Source organism: Toxotes jaculatrix, chromosome 14 (assembly GCF_017976425.1).
Source record: "Toxotes jaculatrix isolate fToxJac2 chromosome 14, fToxJac2.pri, whole genome shotgun sequence".
NCBI classification, from domain to species: Eukaryota; Metazoa; Chordata; class Actinopteri; family Toxotidae; genus Toxotes; species Toxotes jaculatrix.
In genome coordinates this window covers 25,465,030-25,482,123 of record NC_054407.1, presented here as the reverse complement: position 1 = coordinate 25,482,123, position 17,094 = coordinate 25,465,030, and the positions used below count along the sequence as shown (strand labels likewise).

Here is a 17,094-nt window from a genome sequence, read left to right as displayed (position 1 = left end):
CTCGACCTGTCAAACCTACAACTCAAAGCCTTCTCTTCACAGTAGAAACTGAGATTTGCTTAGTACAACCACTATTAAGCTGTGCTTGAAGCTGTTTTCCTGTGAGCCGCCTGTCACGCAAACTGCTGACTCTCAGAAACTTCTGATTCTGTTGTGGCTTTGGGTCTGCCAGACCTCTTCCTGTCAGAGTTTGCCCCAGTTTCTGAGTGCCTTTTGATGGTTAAGGACTCACTGACACTTTGACTTTCTTTGCAATTTCTCTGTAGGAAAGCCCTAAATTTTTAAGTGTTATGATGGTCTGTCTCTCTTCCATTGTTAACTGCCTTTTTCTCGCCCTTTTTATAGTGACACACTACTTTCTGCAGTACAGTACTTTTGAAATAATGCTCCCATTATTCCAGCTTAAAATGATTAAATCACACACAGGTGTATCACGTCAGGTGCACATGACCAGAACATCGTGACTCAGCATTTTGGAGGACGCTTGCCCTGTTTAAACCTCAGACATTTAGTCTGGTGTGCTCCTAACTGTTGAAGTGAGAGTGAACATTATAGTGAGATTGAAAGGAACATCTGAGGCTTTCAGAAAGAATATTGTAGCAGTTTGAGTTTGGTAAGGAATTTAAAAAGCCCTCAAAAGAATTTGAAATCAGCCATTCCACTGTCCAGAAAATAGTCTACAAGTGGAGGACATTCAAAACAACTGCCAACGTGCCCAGGTCTGGCCGTTCAAGCAAGTTCACCCAAAGAGCAGACTGCAAGATGCTAAAAGTAGTCACCGAAAACCCTAAAAGGTCATCGCGGGACCTACAGCAGGCTCTTGCTACTGTTGATGTGAAAGTGCATGTCTCTACAATCAGAAAGAGACTACACAAATTTAACTTTCATGGGAGGTGTGCAAGGAGGAAACCTTTGCTCTCTAAGAAAAACATGAACAAACACAAAGACCAGGACTTCTGGAATAATGTTCTTTGGACAGATGAGTCTAAAATTAAATCATTTGGACAACAGAACAGAGGACATGTTCGGTGTAAACCAAATACAGCATTCCAGGAAAAGAACCTCATGCCTGCTGTGAAGCATGGGGGTGGAAGTGTCACGGTTTGGGGAGGCTTTGCTGCAGCAGGACCTGGCCAGCTCACCATCATAGAATCCACCATGATTGGCTGATTAGATTTTTGCATTAACAAGTAGTTGGACAGGTGTACCTAATAAAGTGGCTGGTGAGTGTATCTTAAGTGTGTAACAGGGTAAAGACCTGGAAGATATTAGTAGCAGATCTGAAGTGTTTGTGAATCATGTCCCTCAAAAAGATGATGATCAAGTGTTGTTGGATGGTATCTGTGTAAAATGGTGTAGTTTCTATCAGAGAGAGACGATCACACAGCAAATCCTCTCAGAACCAAGCTCACAGCTCAGTGGCGTCCACCAAGGGTGTCCTTTCTCTCCACTGCTGTTTTAGTCTTCAGGAGGAAATGATTCAAATGTCCATTCTGTAAAAAAGACATGATGTAAAGGTCCTCACTTAGCATCTGTCCAACATACGGGATCCAGTCTGGAGTCTTCACATGCAAGGTCAGGTGTCAGTCAGTGCTGCCTTATGAGCTACTTCCTACCTGATGAAAATGATGCTGTCATGCACACACTGCTTGTCAGAGCTGAGACAGGAAGGAGGAAAGGATTAAGGGCGGAGCCAGACTGGGACTCAAGTAGAGAGAAGACACAAACTTTAACTCAGACAGATTCTCTTTATCTTTAAGATGCTGTCAGAGACCTTCAGTCTGTTTGTGGCTTTCATTCTGGTCACAATCAGAGGTAGGTGAGAAATCTAAAGTTAACAGAGTTTCACTGATAAAACCTTTGACTTCATAAAGTTACAGACTTTTCTCCTTCAGGTGTCAGCTGTGAACAACTGACTCCAGTCAAGGATGAAGAGTTCAGTTCAGAAGGCAGCTCTGTTACTCTGTCCTACACATACTCCAAAAAAGCAACTAATGAATATTTCTACTGGTATCGACAACATCCAGGAAAACCACCACAGTTCCTCATCTCTCACACAGGGAAAGGACAACTATCATCAGATCCAGTCTCTGGACTGACTGTTACTGTGAGTCGGGATCAAACCCAAATGGATCTGCAGATCTCCTCTGCTGCAGTGACAGACTCTGCTGTGTACTACTGTGCTGTGAGGCCCACAGTGACAGGAAACAGCACAACTCTGTACAAAAACACAAGCTGACTCACTGACAAGCTGCTGGAAGCCTTTTTTCCTACAAAGTGCTGAACTCAACTTTTTAGCTCCACTAGAGGGCGACATTATGAAGTAGGCGGTGCACTACTTGTGCTCTCTGTTCAAGCATTGTGTCAATAATAACTGCTGCTGTGAAGAGAAGAATTGTCAGACTCAGTGTTGAACATCAGCTACTTTCTCCTGTTGCTTTAAACCTTCTTGTAGAGATGGAACATTGGCTGTGGATGATTCTTGCTGCTCTTTTCTTTGGTAAGATACAAAGCACAACATGTTTCCTCTTCAAACACTTTGACATATTACTGAGCTGTACAGTCAGAGCTTTCAATGTTTATGATAGAGAAAATCACAGCAGATCATTTGTGCTGACATTTGTTAGCTTGTAAAAACACTTTCTATGCTTCAAAGTGACAATGATCAGTGAAAATCACATCTGTTCTACATGTCTGTGTGTCTGACTCTCTGGCTCCGTAACTCTGTAAAGCTACTGATTGATCTCCTTGAATCAATCATCTTTATTGATTGATCTCTTCCTCTGTATGTTCTGTACTTCCTCAGAGTGTAAAGGAGAAGACAGAGTGATCCAGGAAACAGGAGATGTCATTGCTGCTGAAGGAGAGACAGTTATACTCCCCTGTACATTTGAGACCAGTGGCACAAGTCCTTATTTATTCTGGTACAAACAAGAAGCAAATGATTTTCCAAAGCTTCTGCTGCAGCGCGTCTCAACAAAAGCAGGTAATCCTGCAGAAAAACAGAAAGAGAGAATCGATGCTGTGGCCAACAAGACATCAGTTCCTCTGGAGATCCAGAAGCTTCAGCTGTCTGACTCTGCTGTGTACTACTGTGCTCTGACGCCCACAGTGACAGGAAACAGCACAACTCTGTACAAAAACTTTGGAGCAAAGACAACAGAATACTCCACAACATCCACTAGAGGGAGCCACACACTGTTCAACCTCAATGGTTTCTTATGATCCAGTCTAGATTCTTTGGACTGATCAGAATCAAACAACAGAAAATGAAGCAGTAAATGTCAGAGACACAGAGCTGCTCTGAAAGTTGAACAAACTCATTGTTTCCTGCTCCTTCTTCTTCAGAATTCAGAGAAACAACTACACGTGTTTTTCTACTGAACTCTGCTGAGACCTCTGCAAACAGTAGATGGGAACATTGAACTCATTCATTAGAGCAGATCAGACGACACATTAGCACAAGTTCTAGTAAATGATTGAAGCCTCCCACCTTTGTACCTGTCCCAGAGACAGCAGCAGTCAGCAGCCTTAATGACTACAGCCCTGTGGCTGTCACTGCCACTGTAATGACGTGTTTCCAGAGGCTGGTCCTAAGGCACAACAAATCTTCCCTTCCACCCACCATAGACCAAGACCAGTTTGCCTGTTGGAGTCCGTTGGGGTCGCAGACTTTTCAGAAAGTCATCAAAGGAAGGAGGACCACAAACATCATCAAGGACTCATCTGATCCAGGCCACCACCTGTTCACTCTGCTGCCCTCTGGGAGGCGCTATAGGTCCACTGAGACCTGAACTTCCAGAGTCCTGAATAGTTTCTACCAAACAACTGAACTTTGTCAATTGTTCTTGTTAATCTCTGTCACCACATGGAACCATGAGTAAGAATTTAAACCTGGAAGGCTGGACTAAGGTTTCAAATGTGGCTCAGAAGAAGGAATTAGAAAGATTGAAGTTCTAGACAGGAATGAAAACCTAATGTCCTTTCAAGATCTGGAAACTATATTTAATTTACCAAGTAAAGACTTGATGAAATTTCTACAAATAAGGAAGGGGAAGAAAGTTCATCTAAACATTGCTCAGGTAAAGGATTGATTTGCTCAGTTTATTAATTTAAGCTCAAGGTTCACAAGGATCCTAAAGGAAAACTGTACAAGCAGCAAAGAAAGAGATTAATGAAGCCTACAAACAGCTGGAAGAAAATATTAGAGGAAACAAAGATGATCACCTGGCCCCGCCCACTGAAATCCTCCTCAGCCAATCAGATTCTTTGTGTCTCCAGAGCAGAAATGTTTGAGGAAGTAAAAGCACAATCAGCTTGATGTTGAGGAGAAGGGCTGTGCAGCAGAGAGGCTGTTTAGTTGCTTGATTCTACTGCAGTGGAAGAACATTGTTCATCTGCTGTCTGTTTGGCTTCAACAACTCCAAAGACATGTTGCTTTACCTCTTTTTGCTTTTATCTGACTTCATAGGTGAGTTTCCCAACTAATGAGTGTCTCAGTTCACCTGCTGCTTTAACAAGATAGTTGGCCGCCATTTTATGACTTTGTCAGCTGAAAACTCACAATCATCTGTCTTTGTCATGACGTCCTGTACAATCTAGTTATGATGTGAGCTCCAGTTGAGCTGTTTGTGTCCACAGAGTAACACTGTACACTGACATTTTCCACTGTCTTCTCCTCTCAGCCTCATGGACAATGTTGCTCTAATGGCTTCATTTTCTCCACTTTTTCCAGGACTAATAGCTGGAGACACAATCTCTCCTGAACGAGCTGAAGTCAGTGGAACAGAAGGACAATCAGTCACACTCACATGTCAATATCAGACAACATCTAATTATCCTCGCCTTCACTGGTACAAACATCATTCTGACCTTCAGGCTCCTAAGTTCATTCTCTGGAAAGGAGCAAGAGACTACAGTGATAATGAACATATTCCTGATAAACGATATCAGTCCCAAACAACATATACATCAACTACACTGACCATAAGCAGACTAACCCTGGCAGACACAGCTCTCTACTACTGTGCTCTAGAAACACAGTGATACAAAGTGTAGAAGAGACTGTACAAAAACCTGAACACAGATATCTGACTCCTCTTCAAAGAGGAGGGAAGTGGTATTCAAACCACAGCTTCATATCAGATGGATTCTGCTAATTCCTCTTTTATCAGAGTCACTGTGGTTACAGCTGCTACAACATACAGTGATATGAGAGGAGGAACAGGCTGAGGGAGGAGCAACACTGTCAAAGAGCAGGACAGACAACAACTCCCACTGTCAGATGCATTCAATATCTAAAGCATACATAACACAGATACTGTGTGTAAGATGCTCTCACTGCTTTACTGTGGAATGTTTCCTTTGGTTCTCATCATACTAAAAGGTAGGTTAAAGCAGGAAGAAGAAATGACTTTAGAGGATCTGTTTGCTAGAAACCACTGGAACAGCCAATCACACTTTAACATGGTCTTTAACAACATTTGTCTCTTTCTTCAGGTGTCAGCTGTGAACAACTGACTCCAGTCAAGGATGAAGAGTTCAGTTCAGAAGGCAGCTCTGTTACTCTGTCCTACACATACTCCAAAAAAGCTGCTGCCACTGATTATTTCTTCTGGTATCGACAACATCCAGGAAAACCACCACAGTTCCTCATCTCTCACACAGGGAAAGGAGAAATCTTAAATCCAGGCTCTGGACTGAATGTTACTGTGAGTCGGGATCAAACCCAAATGGATCTGCAGATCTCCTCTGCTGCAGTGACAGACTCTGCTGTGTACTACTGTGCTGTGAGGCCCACAGTGACAGGAAACAGCACAACTCTGTACAAAAACCTTTGGAGCAAAGACAACAGAATACTCCACAACATCCACTAGAGGGAGTCACACACTGTTCAGCCTCAATGGTTTCTGATGATCCAGTCTGGATTCTTTGGACTGATCAGAATCAAACAACAGAAAATGAAGCAGTAAAGATGAAAAACAATGATAGAAATTTTTATTTTCAAACTCTGATGATAATGAGGAGTGGAGTGAAATTTATTTATGTGAATAAAACTAACTTTGACTTGTGATTTCTTAAATGTGCTCTAATCAGTTGTTTTCATCTTCTACTTTCGGCTCTTCCTGTCAGGGGTCGCCTCAGAGAATCATCTCTTTCCACCGAACCCTATGCTCTGCATCCTCTTCTCTCTCACCAACTAACTTCATGTACTCTTTTAGCACATCCTTCTATCTCATCTTTGGCCTTCTCCTTCATCTCTTTCCTGGCAGCTTCATTTCCAACATCCTTCTACCAGTATAAACAGTATCCGTCCTATGCACATGTCCAAACCATGTCAATCCAGTCTCTCTGACTGACAGCCAACCTGAGCTGTCCCTCTCATGTGCTCGTTCTTAATCCTGTCCATCCTCGTCATCAGTCCTAAACAGAACCTCAACATCTTCATCTCTGCTACCTCCAGCTCTGCTTCTTGTCCTTTCCCGCCACCGTCTCTAAACCATACAGCACAGCTGGTCTCACTGCTGTCTTGTGCACCTTTACTCTGATTCTTGCTGACACTCTTCTATCACTCAACACTCCTGACACGTTTCTCCACCCACTCCAACTTGTCTGCACTCGCCTCTTCACCTCTTTTCCTCACTCCCCGTCGCACTGGTCTGTTGACCCCAAGTACTTAAACTCCTGCACCTTCTGGACCTCAGCCCTGTGTAACCTCACTGTTCTACTTCCCTCCCTCTCATTCACACACGTATTCTGTCTTAATATGACTGACTGTCATTCCTCTTCTTTCCAGAGCAAACCTCCACCTCTCCAGGTGTTCCTCCACCTACTCTCTGCTCTCGCTAGAGATCACAATGTCATCCGCAAACATCGTTGTCCACAGAGATTCCTGTTTGACCTCATCTACCAACCTGTCCATCACCATAGCAAACAAGAAGGGACTCAAAGCCGATCCTTGATGTAGCTCCACCTCCACCTTGAACTCCTCTGTCTGACCTACAGCACATCTCACTACTGTCATACTCCTCTCACACATATCCTGAACTACACTGAAGTACTTCTCTGCCACTCATCCAGCACCATAGCTCCTCTCTCAGCACCCTGTCATACACTTTCTCTGAATCCACAAAGACACAATGCAGCTCCCTCTGCCCGTCTCTGTATTTTTCCATTAACATTCTCAGAGGAATAATTGCATCAGTAGTTCTCTTTCTGGGCATGAAGCCACGCTGCTGCTCACAAACATCTACTTCCTTTCTTAGCATAGCTTCCACTGCTCTTTCCCACAGCTTCACTGTGTGGCTCATCAACTTTATACCTCTGTAGCTGCTACAACTCTGCACACCACCCTTGTTGTTAAAGATCGGCACAGGAACACTTCTCCTCCATTCCTCAGGCATCTTCTCACTCTCTAACATCCTGTTGAACAAATTAGTTAGAAACTCCACTGCTGTCTCTCCCAGACACTTCCACACCTCCACAGGTATGTGATCAGGACCAACAGCCTTTCCACTCTTCATCCTCCTCAGAGCCTTCCTCACCTCATCCTTTCTAATCTTTGCTACTTCCTGCTCTACAACATTCATCTCTTTCCCCCTTCTTTCCCTCTCATTTTCCTCATAACACTCCTTCCATCTTCTCTGCACACTCTCACTTGTTAGCACCTTTCCATCTCTATCTTTAATCACCCTAACCTGTTGCACATCCTTCCCATCTCTATCTCTGTCTCGCTTATCTACTTTCTTCAGTCCTTTCTACGTCCCACTTCTTTTTAGCTAAACTCTTCCTCTGAATGCTGTCCTGTACTTCCTCACTCCACCACCAAGTTTCCTTATCTTCTTTCCTCCTTCCAGATGACACACCTAGCACCTTCCTACCTGTCTCCCTGATCACTCTCTGCTGTAGTTTCCCAGTCATCTGGAAGCTCTTCCTGACCACTCAGAGTCTGTCTCAACTTCTGTCTGAATTCCTCACAACATTCTTCCTTTTTCAACTTCCACCACTTGGTCTTCTTCTCTTTCTTTGGTCTCCTGTTCTTCCTGACCATCAGAGTCATCCTACACACCACCATCCGATGCCGTCTGGCTACAATCTCTCCTGCCACCACTTTGCAGTCACTAATCCCTCTCAGATTACCTCGTGTACATAGGACGTAGTCTACCTGCCCGACCTCCCCCTCCAATACTACGCACTTTGCTACCCTTCCACACACACAGTATGTCTACCTTGCTTTTCTCCATCATGTCTGCCAGCCCTCTACCTTTCCTTGTCATTAATTAATTTTTTCAATTAAAATAAAAAATTGTACTAACTTTAGGAGTCCCTATTCTCAGACCTACACTCCTGCCTTTCCTCTTCTCTCTCTGTCAGTGATCTGCCTCCTCTCTTTCGACCAACAGTAGTCCAATTTCCGCTAGTACCCTGTAGATTAACAGCACCAGTGGCGGTTGTTTCTAACTCAGTCCTGACTGATCCAGTATGGCATTCAAACTGACTATTCGCATGTTTATAGAGTTTTCATAGAGTCTGTCAATGGACCAACATGTTAAAGGTCACAGCCTGGATTCAGTTCTGTCCTCAGGTCTCTGTCTCCAGCCTCGTGTTGGAAGATCTTCACCTGTCTGATCACATGGCCATAATCTCTGATCTCAGGTCACCACACAGTCCTCCTGACTCCACCAGCCCATGTGAGCACAGATGAAGTTGTCTCTCAGTTGGAGAGCACTGTGTCAGCCACTCTTCACTCTGCTACACCTGCTAAAATCAGAGGTTCAATACTATATACAATAAAATGTTCCACATGGTCCCAGAATAAAGAAAAAAGCTTCAGGTAACCAAGTTTCCTCCTGGTGTGTCCGACCTCGGTCTAACAATGGTGTGAAGAAGTGAGACTGGACATTCAGCAAACATTTCTCTGAGGCAGAGCTGCTCTGGATGAAGAAATGATCTCACTGTCTGAACTGAACTTTGGAAGACAGAGAATCTCTACGAAGGTTTTTCTCTGGCCCCGCCCCTAAAGTCTTCCTCAGCCAATCAGATTATTTGTGTCTCCAGAGCAGAAATGTTTGAGGAAGTAAAAGCACAATCAGCTTGATGTTGAGGAGAAGGGCTGTGCAGCAGAGAGGCTGTTTAGTTGCTTGATTCTACTGCAGTGGAAGAACATTGTTCATCTGCTGTCTGTTTGGCTTCAACAACTCCAAAGACATGTTGCTTTACCTCTTTTTGCTTTTATCTGACTTCATAGGTGAGTTTCCCAACTAATGAGTGTCTCAGTTCACCTGCTGCTTTAACAAGATATTTGCTCTACATTTCATAAGCAGAGGTTTATCTTGGTTTTTAAATCCATGTCAGAATGATCACATGGTGAAGAAAAAGTCAACAACCTCTGTTGAGTCTCTTCATGGTTGAATCTCTTGCAGACTAACTGACATGAATAACTCTCATTTTGCAGCCATGGGCTCCATGAACAGCATCAAGCCAGAAAGTACAGAAGAAGTTGTTGAAGAGGGAAGAACCATCAGCCTGACCTGTAAATATGAGGGTTCTATCAACAATATCCAGTGGTACCAACAGAACCACAGATCCAGACCAGAGTTCCTGCTCTCCATCACAGAGGAAGGATCAACTCATCCAACTCTTTCTGATTTCTCAGCTCACATTGACAAAACAGAGAAACGTGTAGATCTGAAGATCATCTCAGCTAAAGTGACAGACTCTGCTGTGTACTACTGTGCTCTGAGGCCCACAGTGACAGGAAACAGCACAACTCTGTACAAAAACCTTTGGAGCAAAGACAACAGAATACTCCACAACATCCACTAGAGGGAGTCACACACTGTTCAACCAAGCCAGAGGAAACCAATCAGTTAGAGAAGCTCACAAGAGAAGAGAAAATCCAGATCTAAGAGGAGACGGAGAGATTCAGGGAGGAGCTGAGCTGTTACTGAACTATAGAAGAGAGAGGAACTTCCATATTCAGCAGAGTTCAATACACAGACCATAAACTTTCCCTTTATTCAACATGTTGTCATTAGACTATAATCTACTGTCTCTACTGTTTGTCTCTACTTTTACAGGTATGTTACAATCTGCATTTGAAAACAAGGTTTAATTCCAATATTTTAGAAATGTGACTCACTTTTTGAGAGTTTTGTGACAGATTAAAAACAGATTTCTCTTTCTTCAGGTGTCAGCTGTGAACAACTGACTCCAGTCAAGGATGAAGAGTTCAGTTCAGAAGGCAGCTCTGTTACTCTGTCCTACACATACTCCAAAAAAGCTGCTGCAGATGATTATTACTTCTGGTATCGACAACATCCAGGAAAACCACCACAGTTCCTCATCTCTCATCTGGCATCAGGACAACTATCATCAGATCCAGTCTCTGGACTGACTGTTACTGTGAGTCGGGATCAAACCCAAATGGATCTGCAGATCTCCTCTGCTGCAGTGACAGACTCTGCTGTGTACTACTGTGCTGTGAGGCCCACAGTGACAGGAAACAGCACAACTCTGTACAAAAACACAAGCTGACTCACTGACAAGCTGCTGGAAGCCTTTTTTCCAACAAAGTGCTGAACTCAACTTTTTAGCTCCACTAGAGGGCGACATTATGAAGTAGGCGGTGCACTACTTGTGCTCTCTGTTCAAGCATTGTGTCAATAATAACTGCTGCTGTGAAGAGAAGAATTGTCAGACTCAGTGTTGAACATCAGCTACTTTCTCCTGTTGCTTTAAACCTTCTTGTAGAGATGGAACATTGGCTGTGGATGATTCTTGCTGCTCTTTTCTTTGGTAAGATACAAAGCACAACATGTTTCCTCTTCAAACACTTTGACATATTACTGAGCTGTACAGTCAGAGCTTTCAATGTTTATGATAGAGAAAATCACAGCAGATCATTTGTGCTGACATTTGTTAGCTTGTAAAAACACTTTCTATGCTTCAAAGTGACAATGATCAGTGAAAATCACATCTATTCTACATGTCTGTGTGTCTGAGTCTCTGGCTCCGTAACTCTGTAAAGCTACTGATTGATCTCCTTGAATCAATCATCTTTATTGACTGATCTCTTCCTCTGTATGTTCTGTTCTTCCCCAGAGTGTAAAGGAGAAGACAGAGTGATCCAGGAAACAGGAGATGTCATTGCTGCTGAAGGAGAGACAGTTATACTCCCTTGTACATATGAAACCAGTTACTCTGGTTCTACACTGTTCTGGTACAAACAAGAAGCAAATGATTTTCCAAAGCTTCTGCTGCAGCGCGTCTCAACAACAGCAGGTAATCCTGCAGAAAAACAGAAAGAGAGAATCGATGCTGTGGCCAACAAGACATCAGTTCCTCTGGAGATCCAGGAGCTTCAGCTGTCTGACTCTGCTGTGTACTACTGTGCTCTGAGGCCCACAGTGACAGGAAACAGCACAACTCTGTACAAAAACCTTTGGAGCAAAGACAACAGAATACTCCACAACATCCACTAGAGGGAGTCACACACTGTCACAGTATCTTACAGTTGCTAACTCACATTTCTCTACACTGAGTCCAATATTTGAAGACTCTTCACACAGTCAGCACAACAGCAGTCAGTGTGGACGACTCTGTGGATCACTTTCCACTGCTCGGACACAAAATGCAGACAATCACCACATCTTCAAACTTGGTTCAAAACCTAAAACTTCATAAAAATGACTGTAAATCAGCCTGATACTTTCTACATTCTCTACATCTGCACCTACAAAGAAATAAAACTATGAATTGTCATGAACTCCAAACTGAGACGTACACTGAGCACCTACTACGTTTCATTGTTCTCTCCCAGTCATCTCAATGGTTTCTTATGATCCAGTCCAGATAATGAAAGACAGCAGACAGCGTCGCTCTGACATGTGATGCGTGGACATCAGTTGCAACTGAATCTTACGTTGCACACTCTATGCGTGAGATGAGCAACAACTGGAAGCTGGTAAGTCATGTCCTCCAGAGTGATGAGTGAGAGTCACACCGGTGCAAATGTAGCTGAGCTGCTGCAGAAAGTAGCAGAAGAAAGGCAGATTACAGACAAAGATTTGGTGTTAGTCACTGACAACGCATCAAATATGGTTGTTGCTGCTCAACTGGGAAAGTTCCTACAGGTGAAATGCTATTCTCACACTCTCAACCTGGCCTCTCAGAAAGCACTCAAGTTGCCTGCTGTGGAAAGTCTCCTGAGGAGGGTGAGATGGATTACCACGTTTTTTCATTTAATAATAAAGAAAAGATAAATGTGTTTTACTTCAATGAATGGATATTTTAAAATATATACTGCTCACAATAAGTTAGGGATATTGTTATTTATATGAGTGCTTTTCCTATTTGGTCTGAATTTTAATAAAATAAGTAAAAGTTCCCTTTGATATCACTAATAATGAATGAGAAGAAACATTTTCATTAGTTTAATATTTATTACCCCAAAAATTTACACAATAACAAGGATAGCCCCAAATAACAAAAATTGACAATGTCAGTAGCGGGTGTTTCCACCATTTGCCCCAATGACAGCGACGTCTCATGCTCCTCACTTGCCTCATGATGTTGTTCGGAGGCAATGCGTTCCACTCTTCCACAAGTGCTACACACAGTTCTGCCAGGTCACATGGGGGTGGGGTACGATCATCCAGTCTCTGCTTCAGCTGGTCCCAGACGTGCTCTATGGGGTTCAGGTCAGGGGACATTGCTATGGCCTGTCACTCCTGGGGCTCCACTCCTGGGTCTGTCATGAACTCTGCCAGTAGTTCTGTGTCTTGATGCAAGTCTGCTGATGACACTTTGAGACACAGCAAGATCACGAGCAACATCTGACTGCCTGCCACCGACCCAAAGGTGTGCTATGGCCAGGTGGCGCTGCTCGTCCATGAAGTGACTTCGTGTGTTCATGGCTGTTTGAATGATGAACTTGGAATGACTTACTGACAATACCAGCTTTTATACCCACAGAATGTTGAAGTTGATGTCACATTGAAAAGGGTTTTCTTTTAGTATTTTTTGGTATTGGCCCCAAAATGTAAGTCACACTGTACACAGTGAGCCCATTACATGGAAAACACAAAATGACGTGTGTCTATCACCCCAATACAATTTCCTCCCTATCCCAAAAATCTCTGAAATGAAACAAACACCGTATGTATGACATCCACTGAGTCTCTCACATTATCCCTAACTTACTGTGAGTAGTGTACATTACAAGTAACGACAGACTGAACAAAACTTGTACAGGAAGGTTTGGGGTTCAGCTTATTTCTAAATTAACAAGCCTAAACTGAGTATTGAAAAAAGTTTTCCACACCACTTCCCTCAAATTTCTCTGCACAAGCTGCAGAACTAGTTGCCCCAACTTAAGCAACTTCTACACTGACAGCAGATAGCACAGAGAGTGGTACAGGATTTTAGCCTCCTAAAAGGATTTTATGGATATCTACAGGAAAACCTATTGCCCACCACACCTAGGCTGATGCACTTCTTTACACTGTCCTCCTCCCTTCACTGGTTGCTGTCTACGAACAAGAGGTGCACACTAATAACACTGGCTCTGTGTCACAGGGAAATGCCAGAGCAGATGTACCTGCAAAAGCAGCCACAAAACAAAAACATGCTGTTCAGAGTCTTGCCACGACTGAAACACCACTAACACCTACAGCTGATTTTAACACCTACTTCAGACCAGAGAGAAACCTGAACAGAGACATGCATGGAAGAAAGCAGGTTATTCTCTCACTGACAAAGTGTGGTTTGATCCAAATAGTAAACCTTTATTATCTAAATGCTTGTTTCCTCACAATAAAAAAAAGAAAGGTTTTTCTCTGGCCCGGCCCACTGAAGTCCTCCTCAGCCAATCAGATTCTTTGTGTCTCCAGAGCAGAAATGTCTGAGGAAGTAAAAGCACAATCAGCTTGATGTTGAGGAGAAGGGCTGTGCAGCAGAGAGGCTGTTTAGTTGCTTGATTCTACTGCAGTGGAAGAACATTGTTCATCTGCTGTCTGTTTGGCTTCAACAACTCCAAAGACATGTTGCTTTACCTCTTTTTGCTTTTATCTGACTTCATAGGTGAGTTTCCCAACTAATGAGTGTCTCAGTTCACCTGCTGCTTTAACAAGATATTTGGCCGCCATTTTATGACTTTGACAGCTGAAAACTCACAATCATCTGTCTTTGTCATGACTTCCTGTACAATCTAGTTATGATGTGAGCTCCAGTTGAGCTGTTTGTGTCCACAGAGTAACACTGTACACTGACATTTTCCACTGTCTTCTCCTCTCAGCCTCATGGACAATGTTGCTCTAATGGCTTCATTTTCTCCACTTTTTCCAGGACTAATAGCTGGAGACACAATCTCTCCTGAACGAACTGAAGTCAGTGGAACAGAAGGACAATCTGTCACACTCACATGTCGATATCAGACAACATATACTTATGTTGCACTTTACTGGTACAAACATCATTCTGACCTTCAGGCTCCTCAGTTTATTCTCTTGAAAGGAGCAAAGGGGAGCACAGCTGAACATATTCCTGATAATCGATATCAATCCCAAACAACAGATACATCAACTACACTGACCATAAGCAGACTAACCCTGGCAGACACAGCTCTCTACTACTGTGCTCTAGAAACACAGTGATACAAAGTGTAGAAGAGACTGTACAAAAACCTGAACACAGATATCTGACTCCTCTTCAAAGAGGAGGGAAGTGGTATTCAAACCACAGCTTCATATCAGATGGATTCTGCTAATTCCTCTTTTATCAGAGTCTCTGTGGTTACAGCTGCTAATGAAACACTGGGAGGATTCACATGAGCAGCAAATCCACATCAATGACAAACCACCTGGATGATGCTTCAAACACAACACACCATGAAGACAACAAGAAAATCAATACACAAATAACTTAAAGTTAATCTGAAGACTTCACACTAACAAGATTCGGTGGGTGTTAGAAAAGTCCAACCAAATCAGCCAAGACCCGGAGATTATCAAAGCTTACAGTGTTTTATTCTTGTAAGAAGTAGCATACATCAACCATGGGTCAGAAAGGGATCTTTGTAATACTCCAAGGTGAGAAGTCTCTGTACTTCTTTATACACACAGGATGTCCACCTCCCCTCAAGCTGATAGTCATAAAGTCAAAACATGCAGATATAGCTGGTTTCCTTGAGCGAGAAAGACAACATCACGTCTGCCTCTGTATCTGTATCAGAGGAACAATGTGTGCGCCTTGTAGCAGTTCAAGGTGTTATAGCTCAGGCTGCACAGAACGGGAATCAAAACATACAGTGCATTTGGAAAGTATTCACAGTGCTTCACGTTTCCACATTTCGTTATGTTACAGCCTTCTTCCAAAATGGATTAAATTCATTTTTCCCCTCAAAATTCTACACACAACACCCCATCATGACAATGTGAAAACGTTATTTTGAAATGTTTGCAAATTAATTAAAAATCCCAAATCACATGTACATAAGTATTCACAGCCTTTGCTCAGTACTTTGTTGATGCACCTTTGGAAGCAATTACAGCCTCAAGCCTTCTTGAATATGATACCACGAGCTTGGCACATCTGTCTTTGGCCAGGTTCACCCATTCCTCTTTGCAGAACCTCTCAAGCTCCATCAGGTTGGACGGGCAGTGCCGGTGCACAGCCATTTTCACATCTCTCCAGAGCTTTTCAATCGGATTCAAGCCTGGGCTCTGGCTGGGCCACTCAAGGACATTCACAGAGTTGGTCTGAAGCCACTCCTTTGTTATCTTGGCTGTGTGCTGCTGAAAGATGAACTGTCCTAGTCTGAGGTTAAGAGGTCTCTGGAGCAGGTTTTCATCCAGGATGTCTCTGTACATTGCTGCATTCATCTTTCCCTCTGTCCTGACCAGTCTCCCAGGTCCTGTCACTGAAAAACATCCCCACAGCCTGATGCTGCCACCGCCATGCTTCACTGTAGGGATGGTATTGGCCAGGTGATGAGCGGTGCCTGGTTTCCTCCAAACATGACGTCTGGCATTCACACCAAAGAGTTCAATCTTTGTCTCATCAGACCAGAGAATTTTATTTCTCATGGTCTGAGAGTCCTTCAGGTGCCTTTTGGCAAACTCCAGGTGGACAGCCATGTGTCTTTTACTAAGGAGTGGCATCCGTCTGGCCACTCTACCATACAGGCCTGATTGGTGGATTGCTGCAGAGATGTCCGTCTGGAAGGTTGTCCTCTCTCCACAGAGGAACACTGGAGCTCTGACAGAGTGAACATCGGGTTCTCGGTCACCTCCCTGACTAAGGCCCTTCTCCCTCGATTGCTCAGTTTAAGCGGCCGGCCAGCTCTAGGAAGAGTCCTTGTGGTTCCAAACTTCTTCCATTTACAGATGATGGAGAGCACTGTGCTCATTGAGACCTTCAAAGCAGCAGAAATTTTTCTGTACGCTTCCCCAGATTTGTACCTTGAGACAACCCTGTCTAGGAGGTCTACACACAATTTCTTTGACTTCATGCTTGGTTTGTGCTCTGACATGCACTATCAACTGTGGGACCTTATATAGACAGGTGTGTGCCATTCCAAATCATGTCCAATCAACTGAATGTACCACAGGTAGACTTCAATTAAGCTGTAGAAACATTTAAAAGATGATCAGTGGAAACAGGATGCAGGATTTGAGCTTTAAGGCAAAAGCTGTGAATACTTATGTACATGTGATTTCTTTATCAAACATTTGCAAACATTTAAAAAACTGTTTTCACATTGTCATTATGGGGTGTTCTGAACAAAGGTATGAGCTAATATATAACAGAGCATATGCATCTCATTATTTTTAAATCAGTGGGAAAAAAAACTTTTTTGTTCAATAAGATTTACCAGGCAGGAGAGTCCAACTGAAAAAGCTGGAGAGCACCGTGTGTAGAAAATGTAAAAGCAACTGGTCCAATGCTTCAGGAGTTTTCCAATGATTGATAATAATTTGAATATTAATTATAATGCTGCCATGTGGCTTTTCAGACCATGTTTGACAAGATTCCTGATTGACTGGATGATGATGGTGAAAATGTGTCCAAAGCAAAAGAAAGAAAAAGAAAAGC

The 17,094-nt window shown here is 43.2% G+C and overlaps 5 gene segments (V, D, J or C); all 5 read left to right on the top strand.

Annotated features, from left to right (window-relative positions):
• Positions 1 to 1,741: 1,741 nt before the first annotated feature.
• On the top strand, positions 1,742 to 2,239 carry LOC121193515. The segment is given in 2 exon segments: positions 1,742 to 1,815; positions 1,896 to 2,239. Coding segments are annotated over 2 exon segments (399 nt in total).
• Positions 2,240 to 2,370: 131 nt separating this feature from the next.
• LOC121193473 lies at positions 2,371 to 3,232 on the top strand. The segment is given in 2 exon segments: positions 2,371 to 2,500; positions 2,807 to 3,232. Coding segments are annotated over 2 exon segments (462 nt in total).
• Positions 3,233 to 5,059: 1,827 nt separating this feature from the next.
• On the top strand, positions 5,060 to 5,984 carry LOC121193478. The segment is given in 2 exon segments: positions 5,060 to 5,386; positions 5,500 to 5,984. Coding segments are annotated over 2 exon segments (432 nt in total).
• Positions 5,985 to 9,076: 3,092 nt separating this feature from the next.
• Positions 9,077 to 10,018, top strand: LOC121193500. The segment is given in 2 exon segments: positions 9,077 to 9,247; positions 9,455 to 10,018. Coding segments are annotated over 2 exon segments (411 nt in total).
• Positions 10,019 to 10,534: 516 nt separating this feature from the next.
• On the top strand, positions 10,535 to 11,733 carry LOC121193483. The segment is given in 2 exon segments: positions 10,535 to 10,797; positions 11,104 to 11,733. Coding segments are annotated over 2 exon segments (423 nt in total).
• Positions 11,734 to 17,094: the final 5,361 nt, after the last annotated feature.